General features: G+C 40.5%; 1 protein-coding gene across 4 annotated transcripts in view; it reads left to right on the top strand.

Annotated features, from left to right (window-relative positions):
- DROSHA (drosha ribonuclease III) overlaps positions 1 to 19,096 on the top strand; it is a 118,297-nt gene that overhangs the window by 15,891 nt on the left and 83,310 nt on the right. For all 4 annotated transcript variants that reach the window (XM_081285080.1, XM_081285078.1, XM_081285079.1 and 1 more), the window contains 6 exons: positions 287 to 397; positions 621 to 852; positions 2,205 to 2,346; positions 4,423 to 4,577; positions 7,938 to 8,018; positions 16,569 to 16,655. In XM_081285080.1, coding sequence (XP_081141206.1) covers positions 287 to 397; positions 621 to 852; positions 2,205 to 2,346; positions 4,423 to 4,577; positions 7,938 to 8,018; positions 16,569 to 16,655 — 808 coding nt within the window. The remainder of the gene's footprint in view (positions 1 to 286; positions 398 to 620; positions 853 to 2,204; positions 2,347 to 4,422; positions 4,578 to 7,937; positions 8,019 to 16,568; positions 16,656 to 19,096) is intronic.

Below are 19,096 nucleotides of genomic sequence, written 5' to 3'. Positions count from 1 at the left end.
CTTTTTTCATTATTCTTATTAACTGAGTTAATATTAGTATCATAGGACACAGAATTAGCCAGAGTTTTGGTTCTCTAAGTAGTAATATCCAAATTAGAGTTCTAGAGAGATGATTAGGGATGTTAGAACTGGTTCACTCTTGTGTTATAATCCTTGGGCTGAATTTAGGGCCAGCTGGAGACAGTGTTTTAGTGAAGTCTTGAAGATTCAAAACTAGTGTTCTTATTGCTGAAGTTATGCATATAGGAAAGTTTCCAAATATTTCCCAAATATCTTTCTTTCCTAGGAGTTATGGTTTACCAGCTGTTCCTGAACCTGCCGGGTGCACACCAGAATTACCTGGGGAGATTATTAAAAATACAGATTCTTGGGCCCCACCCTCGGAGATTGTGAATCAGTAAGTAGATTTGGGGTAAGGTCTGGGAATTTGTGTTTTTAAACAAGGAAACTGCAGGTGATTCTGATGCTACTGGATGGGTGTTTGGGAATTTCTGGTTTTTAATGAAAAGTATATTTGGTGGCTTAGCATGGCATATTTATTTAGGTGAAACATGCAACAAATAATTTATATCATAGAAGAGCATTTTAAAAAATTATAAAATTATTTTCCCATTATAAAGCCGATCCCCAAGCAGGGAGAGGAAGAGAGCTCGATGGGAGGAAGAAAAAGACAGGTGGAGTGACAGCCAAAGCTCTGGCAAAGAGAAGAACTACACATCTATCAAGGAAAAAGAGCCTGAGGAGACACTGCCTGACAAAAATGAGGAGGAGGAAGAAGAACTCCTGAAGCCGGTGTGGATTCGATGTACCCATTCAGAAAACTACTACTCCAGTGACCCCATGGATCAAGTGGTATGTCTAAAACAGGAGAGAAGCTGTAGACCAGGGTTTCTTCATCTCCGCACTGTTGGCATTTTGGGCCAGATAATTTTTTATGGGTGCTGCCCTGTGTACTGTAGGATGCTTATTTTTTAGCATCTCTGGGCTCTACCTATTAGATGGCAGTAGCGCCCCTACCCCAGTTGTTACAACCAAAAGTGTCTTCACATATTGCTGTCTATCTTCTGGGAGGAAATCACCCCCAATTGAGAATCACTGCTCTAGACAAAAGCTGTTTTAAAAAGCCAAAGGAGAAGAGTAAGTTAAGTATGTATCCTGCATTTTTTATGAACCTGATAGTCTCAATACTGGTAATCTCACCTGTGACTAGTTTAGGCAGTTTGTGGTGTATGTTATATGAGTATGTGTTGTTCTCCCTAAACGGAAAAAAGGGAGAATGTGAGCTCTCTTTTTGAAGTATATCTTCAATCAAAGGATCACCAGCCATTAAGTCTCTTATACATCTTGCCTGATTTGGGAAGGAGAACCAAGGTCATCTTTGCTACCTGTAGAGAGGACTGTTGGTACACGTGCTATTGGCAATGGATCATGCCTTTGTAGCAGGCACTGTCATTGCTACCGTGGACCCCATGACTTCTTCCACACACTCACTGCTCTCCTTTGTCTCTCTTCTATCTTAATTTTACTTCATTTTATTTCCCATCACTCTTTCCTCTATTCCTCTCTTCCCCACAGAGATTATGCCTTCATTCCATTAATGTGGGCATATTTGCCACAGGATATACATATTATAGTGTTCATTAGTTGAATGAATTAATTAAAGGAATGACTGACTAAGATTTAGGGCTTAAAAATTGGAAGATGTTAACTTAGTGCATAGAATTTGTTAAGAGAAGGTTATGTTTGGATTTAAAAAAAATACAGATGCTCCTTGATTTAGGTTGGAGTTATGTCCCAATGAACCATTATGAGTTGAAAATATCTTAAGTACAAATGCATTTAACATCTAACCTGCCAAACACAATAATGTTTGGCATTATCCTATGTTAAATGTGCTCAGAACAATTATGTTAGCCTGCATTTGTGCAAAATCATATTACACAAATCCTGTTTCACAAATAAGTGTTGAATAGCTCCCATAATTTATTGAATACCTGTACTCAAAAAACACTGGCAGCATAGTGCTCAGTGGAGCATGGGGTGATTCCCTAGCAGTGGTGTGACTGACTGGGACTGGTGGCTTGCTGCCACTGCCCAGTATCTCAAGGGAGTGTTGTAAAAACTGTTTACTTATGAGGTCTTTTGTATGTTTGATATGGTCTTTGTTGATACATTTCTTCTTATTGATCCTTTATTTCGAAAAGGGAGATTCTACTGTAGTTGGGACAAGTAGGCTCCGTGACTTATACGACAAATTCGAGGAAGAATTGGGGAGCAGGCAAGAAAAGGCCAAGGCTGCTAGGCCTCCATGGGAGCCTCCGAAGACGAAGCTAGATGAAGATTTAGGTGAGTGGAAGAGTCATCAGACCAAGACTGTGCTCTTATTACTGCTCAATCCTGGCCATTTGTGAAGTGTCCTTCAGAGTCCAAATTGAAATTTCCTGTTTTTATTTTCAGCAGAATACATAGTAGGGGGACTTCTTCTTTTTGATCTTATTTTCCTATAATTATATTCAGCAGAATATGTAAAAGATAATATCTACAAGGCTTGTTAACAAGTGTAACAAGACGAGGATAGCACCTGTTCTAGTAGCTCTGACTCGGAATTTTTTGACGTAGAGCTATCCGGTCTTAGAATCAGAGGGACTATAGTCCAGGGTTTCTCCAAGTGAAGAAGCTATACCCCATTCCTCTAAAGAGGGGCAGGCAGTGTGTCTTCGCCCTTTCTGTTGCCAGGTGCTCCTGATGTGATGAAGAAACAGCTGTGGCCCACCCTGTTCAAGGGCTTTTCTGCTTACACAGTCAGTTTCTATAACCTTTTCACATGATGGTCTAGTTTTTCCAGTGTTCTGAGGTTCCAAGTAGGTGTTGATATTTTTTATTTTTTTATTTTTTAGTTTTTTTGCAGGGTGGGCGGTACCCAGGATTGAACTCAGGGACACTTGGCTACTGAGCCATATTCCCAGCCCTATTTTGTATTTTATTTAAAGATGGAGTCTCACTGAGTTGCTTAGTGCCTCACTGTTGCTGAGGCTGGCTTTGAACTCGTGATCCTCCTGCCTTAGCCTCCTGACCAATGAGATTATAGGTGTGTGCCACTGTGTCTGGCTGGTGTTGAGATTTTTGAGGATAGAAATGCTTTTACTACTCTGTATCCTTGGCTCCTAATAGGATGCCATGCATAGATGAGGCATTGGTTTGCTCTTCCTCCGTATTGTTCTCTCTGGCTTGTCTGTCCACCTTTGTTATGTCTCAGATGCTGAAACGTAGTACCCATATTGATAAAAGCACTGAGTCGGAAGCCAGATGGCCTGGGTTGGAATCCCTGATCCATCACTTACTTCATAGGTAACTTTGGACAAATATTTAATCTCTCTGTGCCTTTGTTTTCCCATCTATAAAATGGGCACAACCATAGCATCTACCTGTTGGTACAACTGTTATTATGCTGCTGCTACATTAGTTTCTAATACGATTAATCTAACTTTTGGGTCTTTAAAAATTATGGTGGAATATGTGTAACATAAAATTTACCATCTTAATAATTTTAAATGTCTAGTTCAGTAGTAGAAGGAATGTACATGTTTGGCCACTGATTTCCAGTAAAAGTTTGTACCCATTAAGCAATAATTCTCCCCAAAGTCCCTCACCTTGGGCCCTGGCAACCACTACTACTTTCTGTCTCTATGAATTTCACTACTTCAGGTACCTTGTATAAGAGGAATCAGGCAGTATTAGCGTTTTTGTGACTGGGCTATTACATTTAGCATATTGTTTGTCTGTTTTTGTCCAGTCACTTTCAAGGAGTAAAATCTTTTATCTACTACTGAGAGAAAAAAACTGCGAAATCTTCAATTTTTTTTTTTTAAATGTTGCATTTACCACCTTCATTCTGGCATTTGAAACACTTCCAGTCCCTCCGCTCCTAATATTTTTCTGTGGAGCCATTGCTGTAGCCAGATTCCCCACTCTTCTTACCTGTGTGCTTTGCCTGCAGCTCTCCCTCTCCATTCCTTTCCCCTTCCTTTCTCTTCCAACTCCTCCTCTCCCTTCTCAGTGCCTGGGTTACATGTGCCTCTTGCATGAAGTCCTCTCTGACTTTTTGGATCACAGTGACTTTTCCCTTTTCTGAATCATTACAGTATTTGTAAGTGTAAAATTACAAACTACTATGTTATTTCACTTTTTATCTAGCGTTATTCATTAGTTTCTTCTTTTCTCTGTAAAATTTTTATTTTCTTTGCTTCCCCAACTAGATTATTGCCCCAATTACATTACTGTCTTAGGCTTAGCAGAGTTTTTGGTACACGGTAGACCCTCAAGTATTTGCTGGAAGATAAACAACTGACCTTATATTGAGAGTTTCAGGTGATTTGAAAGTCCACACAAGAACCATTTGTTAATTTCTCTAATTTCTACTAGAGAGCTCCAGTGAATCCGAATGTGAGTCTGACGAGGATAGCACCTGTTCTAGTAGCTCCGACTCAGAAGTTTTTGACGTCATTGCAGAAATCAAACGCAAAAAAGCCCACCCTGACCGACTTCATGATGAACTTTGGTACAATGACCCAGGCCAGGTGCGTGCGTTTTTATGCCCTTGCTATGAAGGTTGCAAACCCACACATCACATTTATGGCTCTGGGCTCAGAAGATGCATGTTGGCTGGTATTGAAATAGAATTTTACTCTCAGGGTTATGTATTAGTTTTTCAGGGTTTATTTCTTTTCTGCTTCAGAGTTCAGCTCCAAAACATAAGCACCAGAGCAACTGTTCTTGAATCATAGTTGACGATGTTTGTAAATTCTGTGTTGGGGAACAGGGTAATGGTGCTGCCTCATTAAACTTGGAGTAAAAGGTAGGAGACAAATGGTAGGATGAGAAAGAGAACTTTTACGTCTTTTTGAAAGCATTTCACCTAGAAGGTATTTTGCTGTAAAATAGTAAACAAAATAGCAGTATGAAACTTCGTGTTTGTTAATTAGTGATAGTCACAAGTCCTGGTAGGTTCTCTTCCTTGTTACATGTTTAAGCTAATGATGTAACGGCTGGACTATTTTTATTTTTAATTACTATTTTATTTTGAAGTAATATATAATAGCATCTTTATAAAAGATTTGTACCTTTCAAATAGACAATACATACAAAAATAGGATCTTTCATGCATGTGAAGTTATTAAGCATATTAAAACATCTACATGTTTTATAAAATAATTTGAAATTTATATTTTGTAAATAAATTCACACCAGCCTCTACTAATTAGAATGCTATTCTCCTGGTTCTTGTTAGATGATAGCTATTGGGGAAAAAACCTTTTTTGATACAATTATATGTTTAGGATGACCAGCAAAAATGTATTTTATGGTGCCTTGGAATTGAACAGAAGTGTTTGCAAAGTTGCTGACTCATTTTAAAATGTTTTTATATATTGATCATGTATATAGCTTTCTTTTTTATTGAGTTGTGATTCACATGTTATAATTTACACACCAGTTTACAATTTATTCTTTTTTTTTTTGATACCAGGGATTGAAACCAGGGAGCTTTAGCCACTGGGGCATATCCCCAGCCCATTTTATTTTTTATTTTGAGATAGGGTTGTTGCACAGGGCCTCGCTGGCTTTGAACATGCTATCCTCCTGCCTCAGCCTGAGCTGAGCTGCTGGGATCATAGGTGTGCACCACCACGTCCAGCAATTCGTTGTTTTTTATTGTATTCACAAGGTTGTACAACTGCCACTATAATGCAATTTCAGAACATTTTTGTCTTCACCTCAAAAAAATCTTTCCCCATATGTTTTCTTTCTTTTAGATTGGCTCTTGTTCTGTCAAGAAGCACCCATTGTTACTTGTGTGGATTCTTATTCCCTTTGGAGATTTGCCAGGGCTTCTATATCATCCCTCTGTTCTGTTCATGAATTTGGTTTTGTGTCCTCTGAATAGTTGCACTTTGTAAATGCTGATCTGTGTAGGAGCCCCGACCTATAAAAAGCAAGAATGTAGGATGTCTGCTTCCCTGGAAGTCATGAACATCAGGCAGTTTCCACACTTTTCATCACAAGTTATAACTGGCATTAGGTGTGTGTTGTGATTTTTGATGGAATCTTATTATATCTCTTATTTGCCAGCTGTTACTTTAGATGTCTTAAGAATATATATTTTGGATAGTAATGTTATTTCTATGCTATACCACCTGGAGCTTTAGATTTCCTGAAAGACTAAGGAAAGCTTCTTACTTTAATATTTCTTTTCATAGTCTTATTGATATATTTTAATTTATATTTTAATTGGTCACAGTGAATTACAAATCCCTAGAACTTTATTTTTTCCCCATTATATCCAATGTAGTTTTAATGTTTTTCCCCCCTTCATTGTTTTGTTGGTGCACATTCTGATGGGATTTGTTGTTACATATTCAATACATAACCTACACATAATATAACTATGAATTTGGCCAATATCACTCCCCAGAATTTGTCCCCTCCTTCCCACCTTGGTCCTTTTCCTTTATTAATCTCCCTTTGATTTTCATGCAAATCCGTAGGACTTTAAAGAAATATGTGTAGGTGTATAGTTTTCCCTTGTTAGCCAAGGGGGGATTAGTTCCAGGGTCTCCACAGATAACGAATTGCACTGATGCTGGAGTTACTTATATAAAATAGCATAGTATTTCTATATAACCTACACACATCATCTGATATAACTTTTAAGTCATCTGTATGTTACTTATATTACCTCAGGCAATGTAAATGCTATGTAAATTGTCAACTGTATTAGTTAGGGAATGACAAGAAAAGAAAGAACATGTTCAGTACATTTGTACTGGATAAACTTGTGCCAGCTTTTAAGACCCTTTAGATTTTGATTTCAGTTTTCCTTTATTCTTTTTGCCCACATGAATAATCCATTCCATTTTTTTGGGTCTCACATCTTGGAGCATAACGTGGGATTTCTGCCTAGTCTTTTTCTTTTATGCATGCTGGTGCCTTGTGTGGGTTAGTATCTTCTTGTCGTGTCTTGTCTAATCCTCCACTTTTCATCTCTGAAACCTTTCTGACCAGCCATGGCAACCCCTGTGGTATGGCTATTCAAACTGATTTCCTCTTTCTTTTAAATTACTAAATACAGGGCTGGGGATGTGGCTTAGTGATAGAGTGCTTATATCGCATGCATGAAATCCTGGCTTCAGTCTCCAGCACCACAAAGAATGAATAAATAAATAATAAAAAAATAAATAAATTACTAAGTACCTCATTTGTTCTCCATTCTAGAATAAATATTCCTTGAGTACATGGACTCTGTGCTATTTATCCCCCTTTGCTTAGCACTTATCTTTATATCTAAGGAGCATCAAAATTGTTCACTTATTGAGTCATGGGTGTGGAGCTCAAACCAGTAAAATGAATTCAGGAGAAAGTAGATGCATTTGAACCTGACTAGTGTTGAGAGTTTTTCTGGTTTCAGTAGACATTTTCTTCTTTCTGCTTCAGAGGTACCTTAAATTTTTCTTTTTTAAAATGGTTAATCTGCAGGTCACCTTCAAAGCATTCTATGAGTTTCTCCAGGATATAAAATATGCTTTTTTTTTTTTTTTTTTTTTGTGAAAGTCATTTTTCCTGAAATAAGTAAAAAAAAAAAAAAAAAGTTCTAAAAAGAGGTAGGTGATGATGGGGGCAAACAGAGTGCTGACACTGATATTTCCTGCTTGGCTGCACAAATAACTTGGGAATCCAGTGTTGTCATACAGTTTCTCTTTATCAGACAATATAGACAGTTTGCAGCTTTATTGGTTTTGGAACATCCGTTTAATCTCCTAACCGTGACAGCCTCTTCAGAGCCTCAGTACTCATGACATTAAAGCCTGCAGTTTCCAAGGCATCAGCGGGCATGGTGTGGATTGTCCCCTTAATAAAAACGAATTACATTCTGTTTTTGCCAGATGAATGATGGACCACTCTGCAAATGCAGTGCAAAAGCGAGACGCACTGGAATTCGGCACAGCATTTATCCTGGAGAAGAGGTAACTGGCTTGGGTTACGATATTTGTAAGTACTGAGGACAGATGCTGTTGCTGTTCTTTTCCCACTAAATGATTTAGTGACATCAAAATTATCTTTTCATATTCCCTGGAATTCTCTGTTACTAAAAATTGCTGAGGAAAAGAACTTGGGTTTTGAGGGTAGAGTGCAGCACATGTTATCAAGGAAACTTTGAAAGGATCTGGAAAGCCCACTATATAAATTAGGTATGGTGTATTTGATATGTGTCTTATTTTATACATTCTAAAATTGTATATATTACAGTAATTTTCCATGTTTTCATCATAAATAGCTATGAATTGCCCGTGAGAAACATAACTATTCCATTTTGGTTCTGTTTCCTTCATTTTTTCTGTTACTTTTTTATTTTTATAAGGTATTTTCATTAATCCCAGGATTATCATAGTGAATATAAATTTTTAGTTTTCACTTAAGACTTATTTGAGGATATAATAATAATAATTGAAGTAATGACTATGAGAGTGCCTAATTGAGATAGTTGCCTCACTTCCCTTGTCTTTGGAAGTCTTTGATCATAGCAAGGCAGTGTGGAACAAGGTGGCATCTGTGGGCATCAGCGCATTGCCCCAGGTTGGGAGCTCTGAGATATTGATTAGGGACCAACACCTGTAGCAAGGAGGGAGCACGGCCAGGACAGAGCAGAGGGAGAGTTATGCTGATGTGGGCCTGCTTATGCCTGGCTTGTGGCGATTTTCTTGTGTTGGTCTGAGTGACCTTCTTCTCTCTACTTCCCTTTAGTCCCCAGAGCAGCCTTCCCCGAAGGACACGACTTTGGGAGAGGGGGCTCTGCAGCTGAGACTCACGCAGATGAGCTGGCCATGAGGAGCTGTCGGCTGCCTCTGCAAGCTGCTGGCTTTCCCCACAGCTTGGCAGACTCCATTTATTATTCCTTGATGGAAATGGAGTAGCTGGTGGTGCTAGTTGAGCTCCTGTATGCAGGAAAAACAAAACAGTGCATGTATATTCCTGTCTAGATGGAAGTGGCAGTTTGTCTCCTCAAGGACTGGTGCCATTTGGGGGTTCAATGTGAGTCACTGTAGTTGGCCATTTGAAGTTTGGCAGTGGCATTTACCTTAGTTAGCTTAGCCTGGGTAAAAGGTGTTTGTGCTGTTGAGCTCTGTTACTGGGGGCCACTTTATGTGCCCATCCTGTCCACTCTGGGGTAGCTGAGGACAGGCTCCAGCTACCATAGTCTTTTTTGTCTCGGTGGTGCTCTGTTACCTGTTTTGAGATGGTTACTCTGATTGACACCCATATTTGATTTAGAAATCATCACTTTCCCTTCTGTGTGGTCCTCACAAGTCCCTCATAATGTCTCCACTGCAAGACTGTCAAACCTGACTTTCTAGTCTTTTCCCTTTTGGGTCCTGCACCAGCTGGTAGAGCCACATGCTTCTGTATGAGTCCATTTCTATTCTAGCTTCAGGCCACTTCTCTTTCCACAGAAGTGCATGACCAAGAATATTGCCTGAAACTGTCTATTGGGGAAATTTTCCCTTATCTTTGTCTTTCAAAACCATCCCTGAGCGAGGCTATAGTGTAGTCCATTTTTGGTTTGCACTTTCTTACTCTCTGACCTGTTTGCAAGTCAAGGTTTGGCTTTTTCCTCTGCCTTCATCCCTACATCCTCCCTTGCCTGAGGGAAGGGTGCTGGTATAACAGTGATGGCGCCTTAGGTATCAGGCCCTTTTGCCCTGGTAGCTCTTTTATGCTGTGTTCCTATTACGCTTGACTCTGGATGTGTCACCTCCATCTTACGATGGATTATTGCCTGTGCCACTCAACTTAATTGCCTGATGGTACTGAAGGAATCCAGCTTATGATGAGCATGTCGGCCACATGTCAACCTGGTGTCCCTGGACCAGGCTTTCTACTTCTACCAGGGCCCATAAGCACCCTAGGAGTTTTTTCAAAGCACATAGTTCGTCATTACAGATAGGATGGCCTTGCTCCCGAACACCATATACCAGCATTGTGATTTTCCCAGTGTGGCCTACCACTGTCTCCTCTTGGCATCTTTTCCCATCAACATGGTAGGATCTTATGAGTTGTTTGGTTGTAGTGAACAGGACTGATTGTACTTTGGTCTGGAACTACTTAGGCCTTCCTCACTTGGGCTGTGCTCAGTCTGGCAGCCTTTGGTGTCACCTGTAAATGGTCCAAAGAAATCTTCAGAGGATTATGCTGCCTCCTGGACCTGAGGAGACCACCAGTGGGTTTTTTTTTCTTTTTCCTTCATTCCAGGGAGTGGAAGATACACTCATTTTTCTTTTACTTTGGAGGAAATGTCTTGGCACCCCAGACTACTGGACTTCTAAAAATTGTGTGGCTGCAGTAGGCCTCTGAATTATTGTAGGTTTCTCTCTTGTCCTGGGTAGTACATGTGTTTGACCAAGGCCTCTAACCTGATGAGTAGAATGTCACAGTCATATTGGAGCCATGTGATGTTCTGCAGTACGTCCAGATAGTTGGGAACTCTGTGGATGTTATGACAGGGTGGGAGAGTTGACAGAGCTCTAGGGCTAAACGTTAATGTTGTCTGTGAAATATTCTGAACTCCGTTTATGACTGGGATGGAAAAGAACACATTCACCAAGTTGGTTGCCATGTATTTTGTTCCTGAGTTCATATTAATCTGTTTTCACTGTTGGATATGGTAGTACACACCTGTAATCCCACTAACTTGGAAGCCTGAGGCAGAAGGATCACAAGTTCACAGACAGCCTGGATAACTAGAAGGGGTAGGATGTAGCTCAGTGGTAGAGTGCCCCTGGGTTCCATCCCTCAATACCATAAAAATGAACAAAGAAACAAACAAAACCTGTACTCACTAAGCTATGATACCTAACATGGCAGCTACGTATTCTGCCATCTCGTTTAGGATCCTCAGGGGTCAGATTGATAAAATAACAGATGTCCTTCACCCCTGTGTCCTTCAGATCCTTAAGGGTGGCACTGATTTCCATTGTCCCCAGAATGCACTATTGTTTTTGGTAGTTGGGTTAGGGATGGTGGTAGTGGTAATTCTAGTGGCTTTTGTTTGGTCTTCCCATCATGACTTCTTAACTCCACGGGTCCAGGACCCAATGTAGAATGGTGCAATCTGTTGAGTTATGTCAGTTCCAAAGATGAATTTGAGGACTAGGAAAATGAACCCTGGGTAGATCGGTGGATCAGTAGACTCTCTATAAGCCAGACCTCAACCAAGACTCCATTTATTATCTTGGCTTCATATTCTTCAGGGATTATGCAGGTGCTGTGTCCAGTGCTCCTTGAACCCTCTTGGGTAGTTCCTCTCTCCAGTGTACAGTTCCTTGGGAAACGGCCACAGGCCCCTTTGAGAAAGGGCATTGTTGTCATCACCATTTCTACACATTATAGTGTTTGAAAATCCGTCCTCCTGAAATCTGGCCACCTCTTCTGGCAAGGAATTTCAGTCCAAAAAATATGTCAGTTCTAGAAGTAGCCAAAGGATAGTGTGACTATTTACTGGAGTGACCTGCCCTCGCCTCTTGGTTATCCACAATTGATTCCTTCTGTTACTACAAACTAAGTAGTACTCTTGTTGATTGCTCATTTATTTTGTACCCAAGAACATCATGCTCTGTTAACTGTTTCCCCTACTTTATGGTTCACACCCCCTTGGCTGCCACTTTGACTTTACTGATCACAATGATAATTATGTGACATGACTTGTAGCAATTTGGCCCCATCACCTGGCCTTCCTTGTTTCAGGAGTCTGTTGTCCCCATTGTTGTTAACAAGCTCTGCCCTCTGATCCCTTGTCCTACAGTCAGCCCTGGCCTGTAGACGAGGCCATCACCTATCTTAGTGATGCAAAGCCCTTTTCACCACACATTGCTCTTGATGTGTGCTCTGGGGATTGTTTGGCATAGTTTCTAGCTGAAGATAGTATATATACTCCAACGTGCCTACTCCTTGAATTTCTTCCTCCACCATTTACCATGGACAGTTCTGGAATTTCAGCATTACTCAGGTGAGCCATGCTTTTTTCTGCTTTTGGGGGGCATCTTAGTAGGGAGTTCCCAGCATCTCTTGGTATCTTGAATCTGAGTATTCCAAAGTCAGTGAACTATTTCCTCATCACTTTTATTTTCTGGCACCTTAGTGAAGCACTATCAGTACCTGGTCTTCTGTAGACGCCTCTGGCTGCTGGCATGTGCTGGTTATTTCTTGTAGCTCCTTTGGGATATAAATTCTTTCTTCCCAGCACCTCTCCAGCTGGGTTATGCTGTGAAATAACTCTGATTATAGGTATGTTAGCCAGGAAGCAGATTGGTTGGATACTAGTTGTGTGTGTGTGTGTGTGTGTGTGTGTGTGCACATGCGCGCGCGCGCGCACACACACACACACACACACACACACACACTGCTGCCTTGTAGGATCTTCCATTGTCTTTATCACAGGTAAGAGAGAGACTGCTCTTAACAGGGAGGGGTGTGCCATCTCTGCAGAAGTAGGAGATTTAGAGGAATCTGAGGAGTTAAAACCTAAATATCCTCATCCCAGGTTTCTAGGGCCTTGACCTTGGCATAACAGACTTACCTTGGTGGCTGTCCATTGTTCTTCAAGTGTGGCTGCTTTTACAGGTGAGCCCTGGGCTTAGTCCTGGCTTTCTCTTGTCTCTCATTACAGGTGATCAGGGTTCTTGAGTGCCTCTGAGAAGCCCTCTGGCTTTCGCTTCTGCCTTCCAATTGCATTTTCTCCTCTGCTATTACATTTCTGAAGAGTAGTGGTTCTACAAGTGAGGTCTTCCAAGTAATATAAGCTTAAGAAATGCAGATTCTTAGCTTGACTCAGCTGCAGAGTCAAAAACTGGCTGTGGGAGTAAGTAATCAGAGATTAAGCAAGACTTCAGATGATTTCTCGGCAGACTAAGGATCGAGGAGCATGGTATAATGTCTGTAGTGCTTAGCGATTGCCATGTACTCTGCAAGGATAATAGCCCTTATCCTTCTAGCTACTTCTATTCTATAATCATAAGCACTTGATACATTATTGCCCCTGCTTCCACTGGTTCAGCTTCCTGGTTCAGTCTCTGAAAGTTTTAATGAGCCTGCGACCTGGTGTGTGAGGGGTTATGTGCTCCACCCACTGCAGTGATGGGGTTCTCTTTGTTAGTTGGTCCTATCTGCTAGTCAGCTCTAAAATGTCATCTTAGTTTTTAAGTTCCTGCTTTCTTGGATCACTCCTGGTACCAACTACAACATATTGGGGTCTCTAGAAGCAGATGCTAAGATGGTTTTGGAATGCAGGATGTCTGTAGGAATAATGAACCCTATGAAAGGAAGAGGGTGTAAGGATTGGACAGAAGGATTAGCTGAACTATGAGTAAGGCCCAACAAAACCCCAGTCAACCTGGGGGTAATCTGTGGAGTGAATATTGCCCAGTAGAATTGGGCTAAAATGGTGGAGCTCTTATACCTCTTCCAAGCTCAGTACCTGATGCTGGGGGACAAGACTCTGCACTGGGGAGAGATCCAGAAGGACCCAACAGCTGGAAGCTGTCTGTGTTCACACTTTGCACAGCTGAGCAGTGAGTTCTTCCCTGAAAAGGCTGGGTGACACATCCCTATCTATCACAGCATACCCATTGATTCCAATGTTGCTTTTTTTCCCCCCTCCATTTCAGTTTTCCTTTTTCCATGTTAAGCGTTATGCATGTTTTATTTCACCACCTCTTATAATTTTTTTTATTTTTGCCTTGCAATTTATTCCTTTCACTGTTCTTATTTCCTATTAAAACTCACTGCTCTGATTTCTGAGATTAATTTTCCTGCTTTTTACAATTTATTTGTAAGTTTAGCCAAAGGTGATTTTGTGTTGTTTAACAAGTGAAAAGAAGATGATGTTAGGATTTTATATCTAAAAAGATCCTTAAATCCTGTGGTCTGCATACCTGTCTAGTATATAATAATAGACATTGTGGCTATAAGGGGAACAATATCACTCAGGTGTTTCACCAGTTTGGTACTGCATGTCAGAAGTATGATATAGCTTGGTCTGTGGCTTCCTAATCTTGACCCAGGGATTTCCAGGAGACAGGGCCCTCTCGGCACAGATGCAGCTTTCATAAAGCTTAGAACGATTGCTTAAATGAGTAGCCTAAACTTCCTTAAGTTGAAGGAACCACTTGGTAACTGATCCAGGATGAATATAGGTACAAGAAAGGGTAGAGACCCTGCTGATCAGTTGGTCATCTGTCTCCCTGACTGTCTGGCTTTCTCTCAAGAGTATTACCAGAATAAGCTGCCTGAGTATTAGATGCTGCCTAAGTTTTGTCTTTGATGTGATTTCAACTGAAGGGGAGAAGTAACTTGGGGAAGATGGTTAACAGGATCACCTGGGAGTCCTGAATATGATTTTTTGGAGATGAGGATGATATTCTTGTAAGCAAGTGAGTCATGATATCCCGATTCATGGGAGGATCAACACAGTAAATGGGAACCAGCTTTGATCAAGAAATTGAGTAAAATCCCAGCTCCTCAGGAGGCTGAGGCAGCAAGATTGCAAGGTCAAGGCTAGCCTGGACAACATAGTCTTTAGAAGAAAAAAATAAAAGAGAGAGAGATTGGTAAATTGAACGAAGCCCTGTGGAATGCTCCATAGTGGGTCTAATTTTTTTAATTTTGTTTTTTGACCTGTTGCTGCCATCTCCATGCACTTTGTGTCTCTGTTGTGGAAATTGCCACCAGGAAAGATCTGCCAAAATTATTCTTAAGACAACTCTGGTTTTTGGAGGAAGGATGGTCTGGATGCCAGGGGGCATCTCTGGCTTGAAGAGCTGACCAGTGGGTGATGTGTCTCCAGCCCCTACTGTGCAAGAGGAGTTGCTGGTGCTGAAGGTCTTGCCATCATGATGCATATCAAGAAGTCTAAGGAAAAGATGATCTGCAGAGAGTTCCTCAGTTGTTGTCTGCCAGCAGAATTAGAAGAACATCTCCTGTTGGATCCCGGAACTAATGCCTCTAGCAAAGTCCTTAGAATCACCAAAACATCACTGCAAACTCCACATCGCCTTTCCTGTCCCTCTTTGGACTCCTGCTGGGACAGCCTGTCTTCTCATGGGGTATTACCCACCCAGTATGATGTCTATGAGGCACTGCTGGCCCACTAGCAGCACACCCAAGTTGTCCAGGCTTGCCTTAGACTTGCATCACTTCATCTGGCCATCCAGGAAGCTTGTGAGCTAGGGAGTGATGGTGCCAAGTGTGCTGGACTACCATTGGCTGCACCACAGACAGTACCAGTCACCACTGGGCACACAGTTGAGAAAACAGTTGCCACCTCCACATCTGGCATGGATGAGGAAGAACACACCCAAACACCACAGTCTGCAAAGAGGCCTGCCCCTTTCAAAGCCTGCTCAAAGACTGATGCAGGCACCCAGAGCAAAAGGCACTGCCTGGCTGTACTGTATGTACCTGGCAGGATGTGGTCTGCAACTCATGGAAATACAACAGCTTGGCCACTCTCTCCAAAGATTGTAAGACCCATTACTGCAAAACTCTGTTAAACTTATGAAGCATGACCAGATGTGGCACAACTGGTGAGCAGACTTGTGCTGTTTCTGCACAGACTTGTGCTGTTTCTGCTGCAATGGCTGTGGCCTGGCAAGTGGCACACCCCAGCATGAACCCCCTTATGTTAGGGGATGAAAATGACTGACATAAAGGTGAAGAAAGAAGAGCTACTAAAGCATTTAGGCAATGCTCCAGTGGGTTTATGAAGCCTTCATCCCCATAGCACAGGGATACCTGTGAGAGAGCCCTGAACAGGCCACTGTGGGCAAGTGCTTTACAGTTGGCCAAACATCTTTTCTGGTGGTGCAGCCTCTGAATTTAATCAAGCTCCTCAGGTCCTTACCACCTGGGAAACACCAAGACACACCATCCAATAAAGTTTTCAAAGCAATAGCAGCCTGTCCTGCAGTGTACCACTCTCCCAGGCCTTTGTAGGCTCATGGCCCAGTCTAGCTATTTGCACTGTGGGTAAAGTGACATCTATTGGCACTTATGTCAAAGATGGCTCCCAAATTGCCTCATCTCCAGCAAGCCTCATGAGTTCCTCCAGACCCTCCTTGACGCTGACTTGACCTACTCTCCCACCTACCCGGACAGAAGAGCACCAGATCTTTGCCAGTGGCAGGCACCCCCAGGTGTGCTGGGGTCTAGCCATTTTGCCTTACGTGTCTCCATAGGCAACAATTGCCTGTTTACTGAACTCATATTTTGGTGGCTCAGAAGCCCATAGTTTGTGGCCTTATTGGACACTGGATCTCCGATCACTAGTCCGTGGTAAAAGGGATGAAAACTGGTTGGCCTGCTCATTTCATTCATCTCGTTAGCATTAAATTGAATTCTGTTCTTTCTGAGAGGGAATGCACATAAAACATCTTTTGACAGTGTGAGTCTGAAAATATAGTTCATTTTTAAGTAAGAATGTTTTCTGACTTACTTGTAAGCTCTATTTTTGTTCTTTTTCTTAGGCCATCAAACCCTGCCGCCCCATGACCAACAATGCTGGCAGACTTTTCCACTATCGGATCACAGTCTCCCCTCCTACAAACTTTTTAGTAAGTTCCTAATAAAATCAAATTGTATATAATTTAGTATGTAAATAGATTAAAATGTGAGTATACTAAGTTACTGATTCAGTTCTTAAATGTTCTTTCTTTTAAAAATATTTTTATGTTGATAAAATTGATCTTTATCATAATGGAAGTTTATTTCAGCTCCTCACCACTGTACTACTGTATACTTTTTCATTTGTATTATTGATGCTACATAATAACCAAATTCATAATGGCCAGTGAATTATGGAGCTGTTAGTTGAAGCAGTGGTGTGGGAAGAATGAAAACATTTCCATATCTTTTAACTATTAGTGAATAGCTTATTTATTGTCTTGTGATCCATACAAGAAAATCTATTGTATATTTATGACAATAATAATGGCACCTAATATTTTTGAACATGTACTATGTTCTTGGCACCATTCTAAGTGTTTAGCATGTTTTCACTTAATTCTCACAATATACCTGTTCAAGTATTATCCACGTGGGGCATGGGTTTTATAGGTGAGGTTAAATAATTTGCTTGAGATTTCTCAGGTATCAAGTGGCAGGTGGTTATTTGAATCTAGGAATTGAGCTCCAGTGCTGGTACTTATATACTATTCTGTTATACTGTAGTGCCTCATAGAATGAAATTTATTTATTCTCATCAAGAGATTTCTATTTCAGAATTGGAATATTCAAAATTATATATTTTAATAATTTCATTGATAGTCATACATCATAAAATTCACCCATTTAAAGTATATGATTCATGATTTTTAATAAAAATCATCTTCACAATCTTAACTTGAGAACATTTTCCTCATCCTAAAAGAAACCTTGTGCCCATTAGTAGTCATTTCTTTCTTATCCTCAGCCTTAGGTGGAGAGGATATTTTCTGTGCCTGTGGAGTTGCCTGTGTTGTATTTTTTATGTAAACATGTGGTCTTTTGTGTCTGACTTTTTTCATGTAGCATAATTAATTATTTTCAACAAAATGCCCATGTTGCAGGATGTGCCAGTACTACATTCCCTTGTATTTTTGTGGTGTTGGGAATCAAACCCAGGGCCTCATGCATATGAGGCAAGCACTCTGTCACTGAGCTATGCCCCAGCCCCCTATTTAATTCCTTTTTATGGCCAAATGATATTCCCTTACATTATGTGTGTGTTTATAAAATAGATACACCATATTTGTCCGTTCATCAGTTGATGGACATTCAGGTCATCTCCACTGTTTGCTATTATGGTTGTAAACAGTTGTGTACAGTGTTTGTATGTGTTTTGATTTGCTTTGGGTGTAGACCTACGACTGAAATTTCTGGTTCATATGATAACTCAATGTTTAATATTCTGAGGAACTGCCAAACTGTTGAGTTACTCAAATAGAATGCAACAGTAATATTGGCAAAACGAATAATGTGTATTTGGATATTCTTTGATTGATCCTTCTTAAGTTCTTAATATATATATATATATAATTTTTAAACAAATGATACTTATAGCCTACCTTATAACACATTCTTATATGTCTATTATGTTACCAACCTTGATAGTTTGCTCCATATTTAACATTTAAGATTAAATATATGCTGAGCATGGTGGCACATGCCTGTAACCTCCGCGGCTTAGGAGGCTGAGGCAGGAAGATTGCAAGTTCAAAGATAGTCTTAGTAACTTAGGCCCTAAGCAACTTAGCAAGACCCTGTCTCTACATAAAATATAAAAAGGACTGGGGATGTGTTGAGCATTCCTGGGTTCAATCCCTGGTATGAAAAAAGAAGAAGAAGAAGAATATCATAAGGAAGAAAGTCTCATGTTTAGATCAATATTTGTATCATCTAATTCAGTTTTTGGGTAATTAAGGTCTTTGAAATTGTATGGGAATTGATATATTGCATGTTTAGTGGGTTGGCCTCTCCTTGGAGAAGCTGGGATGGAGCTATGAACTTTGGCACTTTGAAGGCTTTAAGAGCCTTTTAGGCAGCTCTAGTCTTTACATATTAATGCTGAGTCTCTTTTTGATTTTTTTTTTTTAAAGAGAGAGGAGAGAGAGAGAGAGAGAGAGAGAGAATTTTTTTAATATTTATTTTTTTTAGTTATTGGCGGACACAACATCTTTGTTGGTATGTGGTGCTGAGGATCGAACCCGGGCCGCACGCATGCCAGGCGAGCGCGCTACCGATTGAGCCACATCCCCAGCCCTCTTTTTGATTTTTATGTTTGAGTGAGCTGTGTAATTATCTTGTTCCATATTAGAACTTTTGTTAGTTCAGAAATATAGTTCAGTAAGAGTAGTGTTGTGGGATTAAATGAAACTAGTTCCTAGAAAACTATGTAACCCTTGTTTTTTTTTTTTCTTTCTTTTTCTAAAATTTTTTTTAGTTGTAGATGGACACAATATCTTTATTTTATTTTTATGTGGTGTTGAGGATCGAACCCAGTGCCTCAAGCATGCTA

The sequence above is a fragment of the Spermophilus citellus genome (genome assembly GCF_964194105.1).
Source record: "Spermophilus citellus genome assembly, chromosome: 1".
NCBI lineage: Eukaryota > Metazoa > Chordata > Mammalia > Rodentia > Sciuridae > Spermophilus > Spermophilus citellus.
This window is presented reverse-complemented; position numbering and strand designations above follow the sequence as displayed.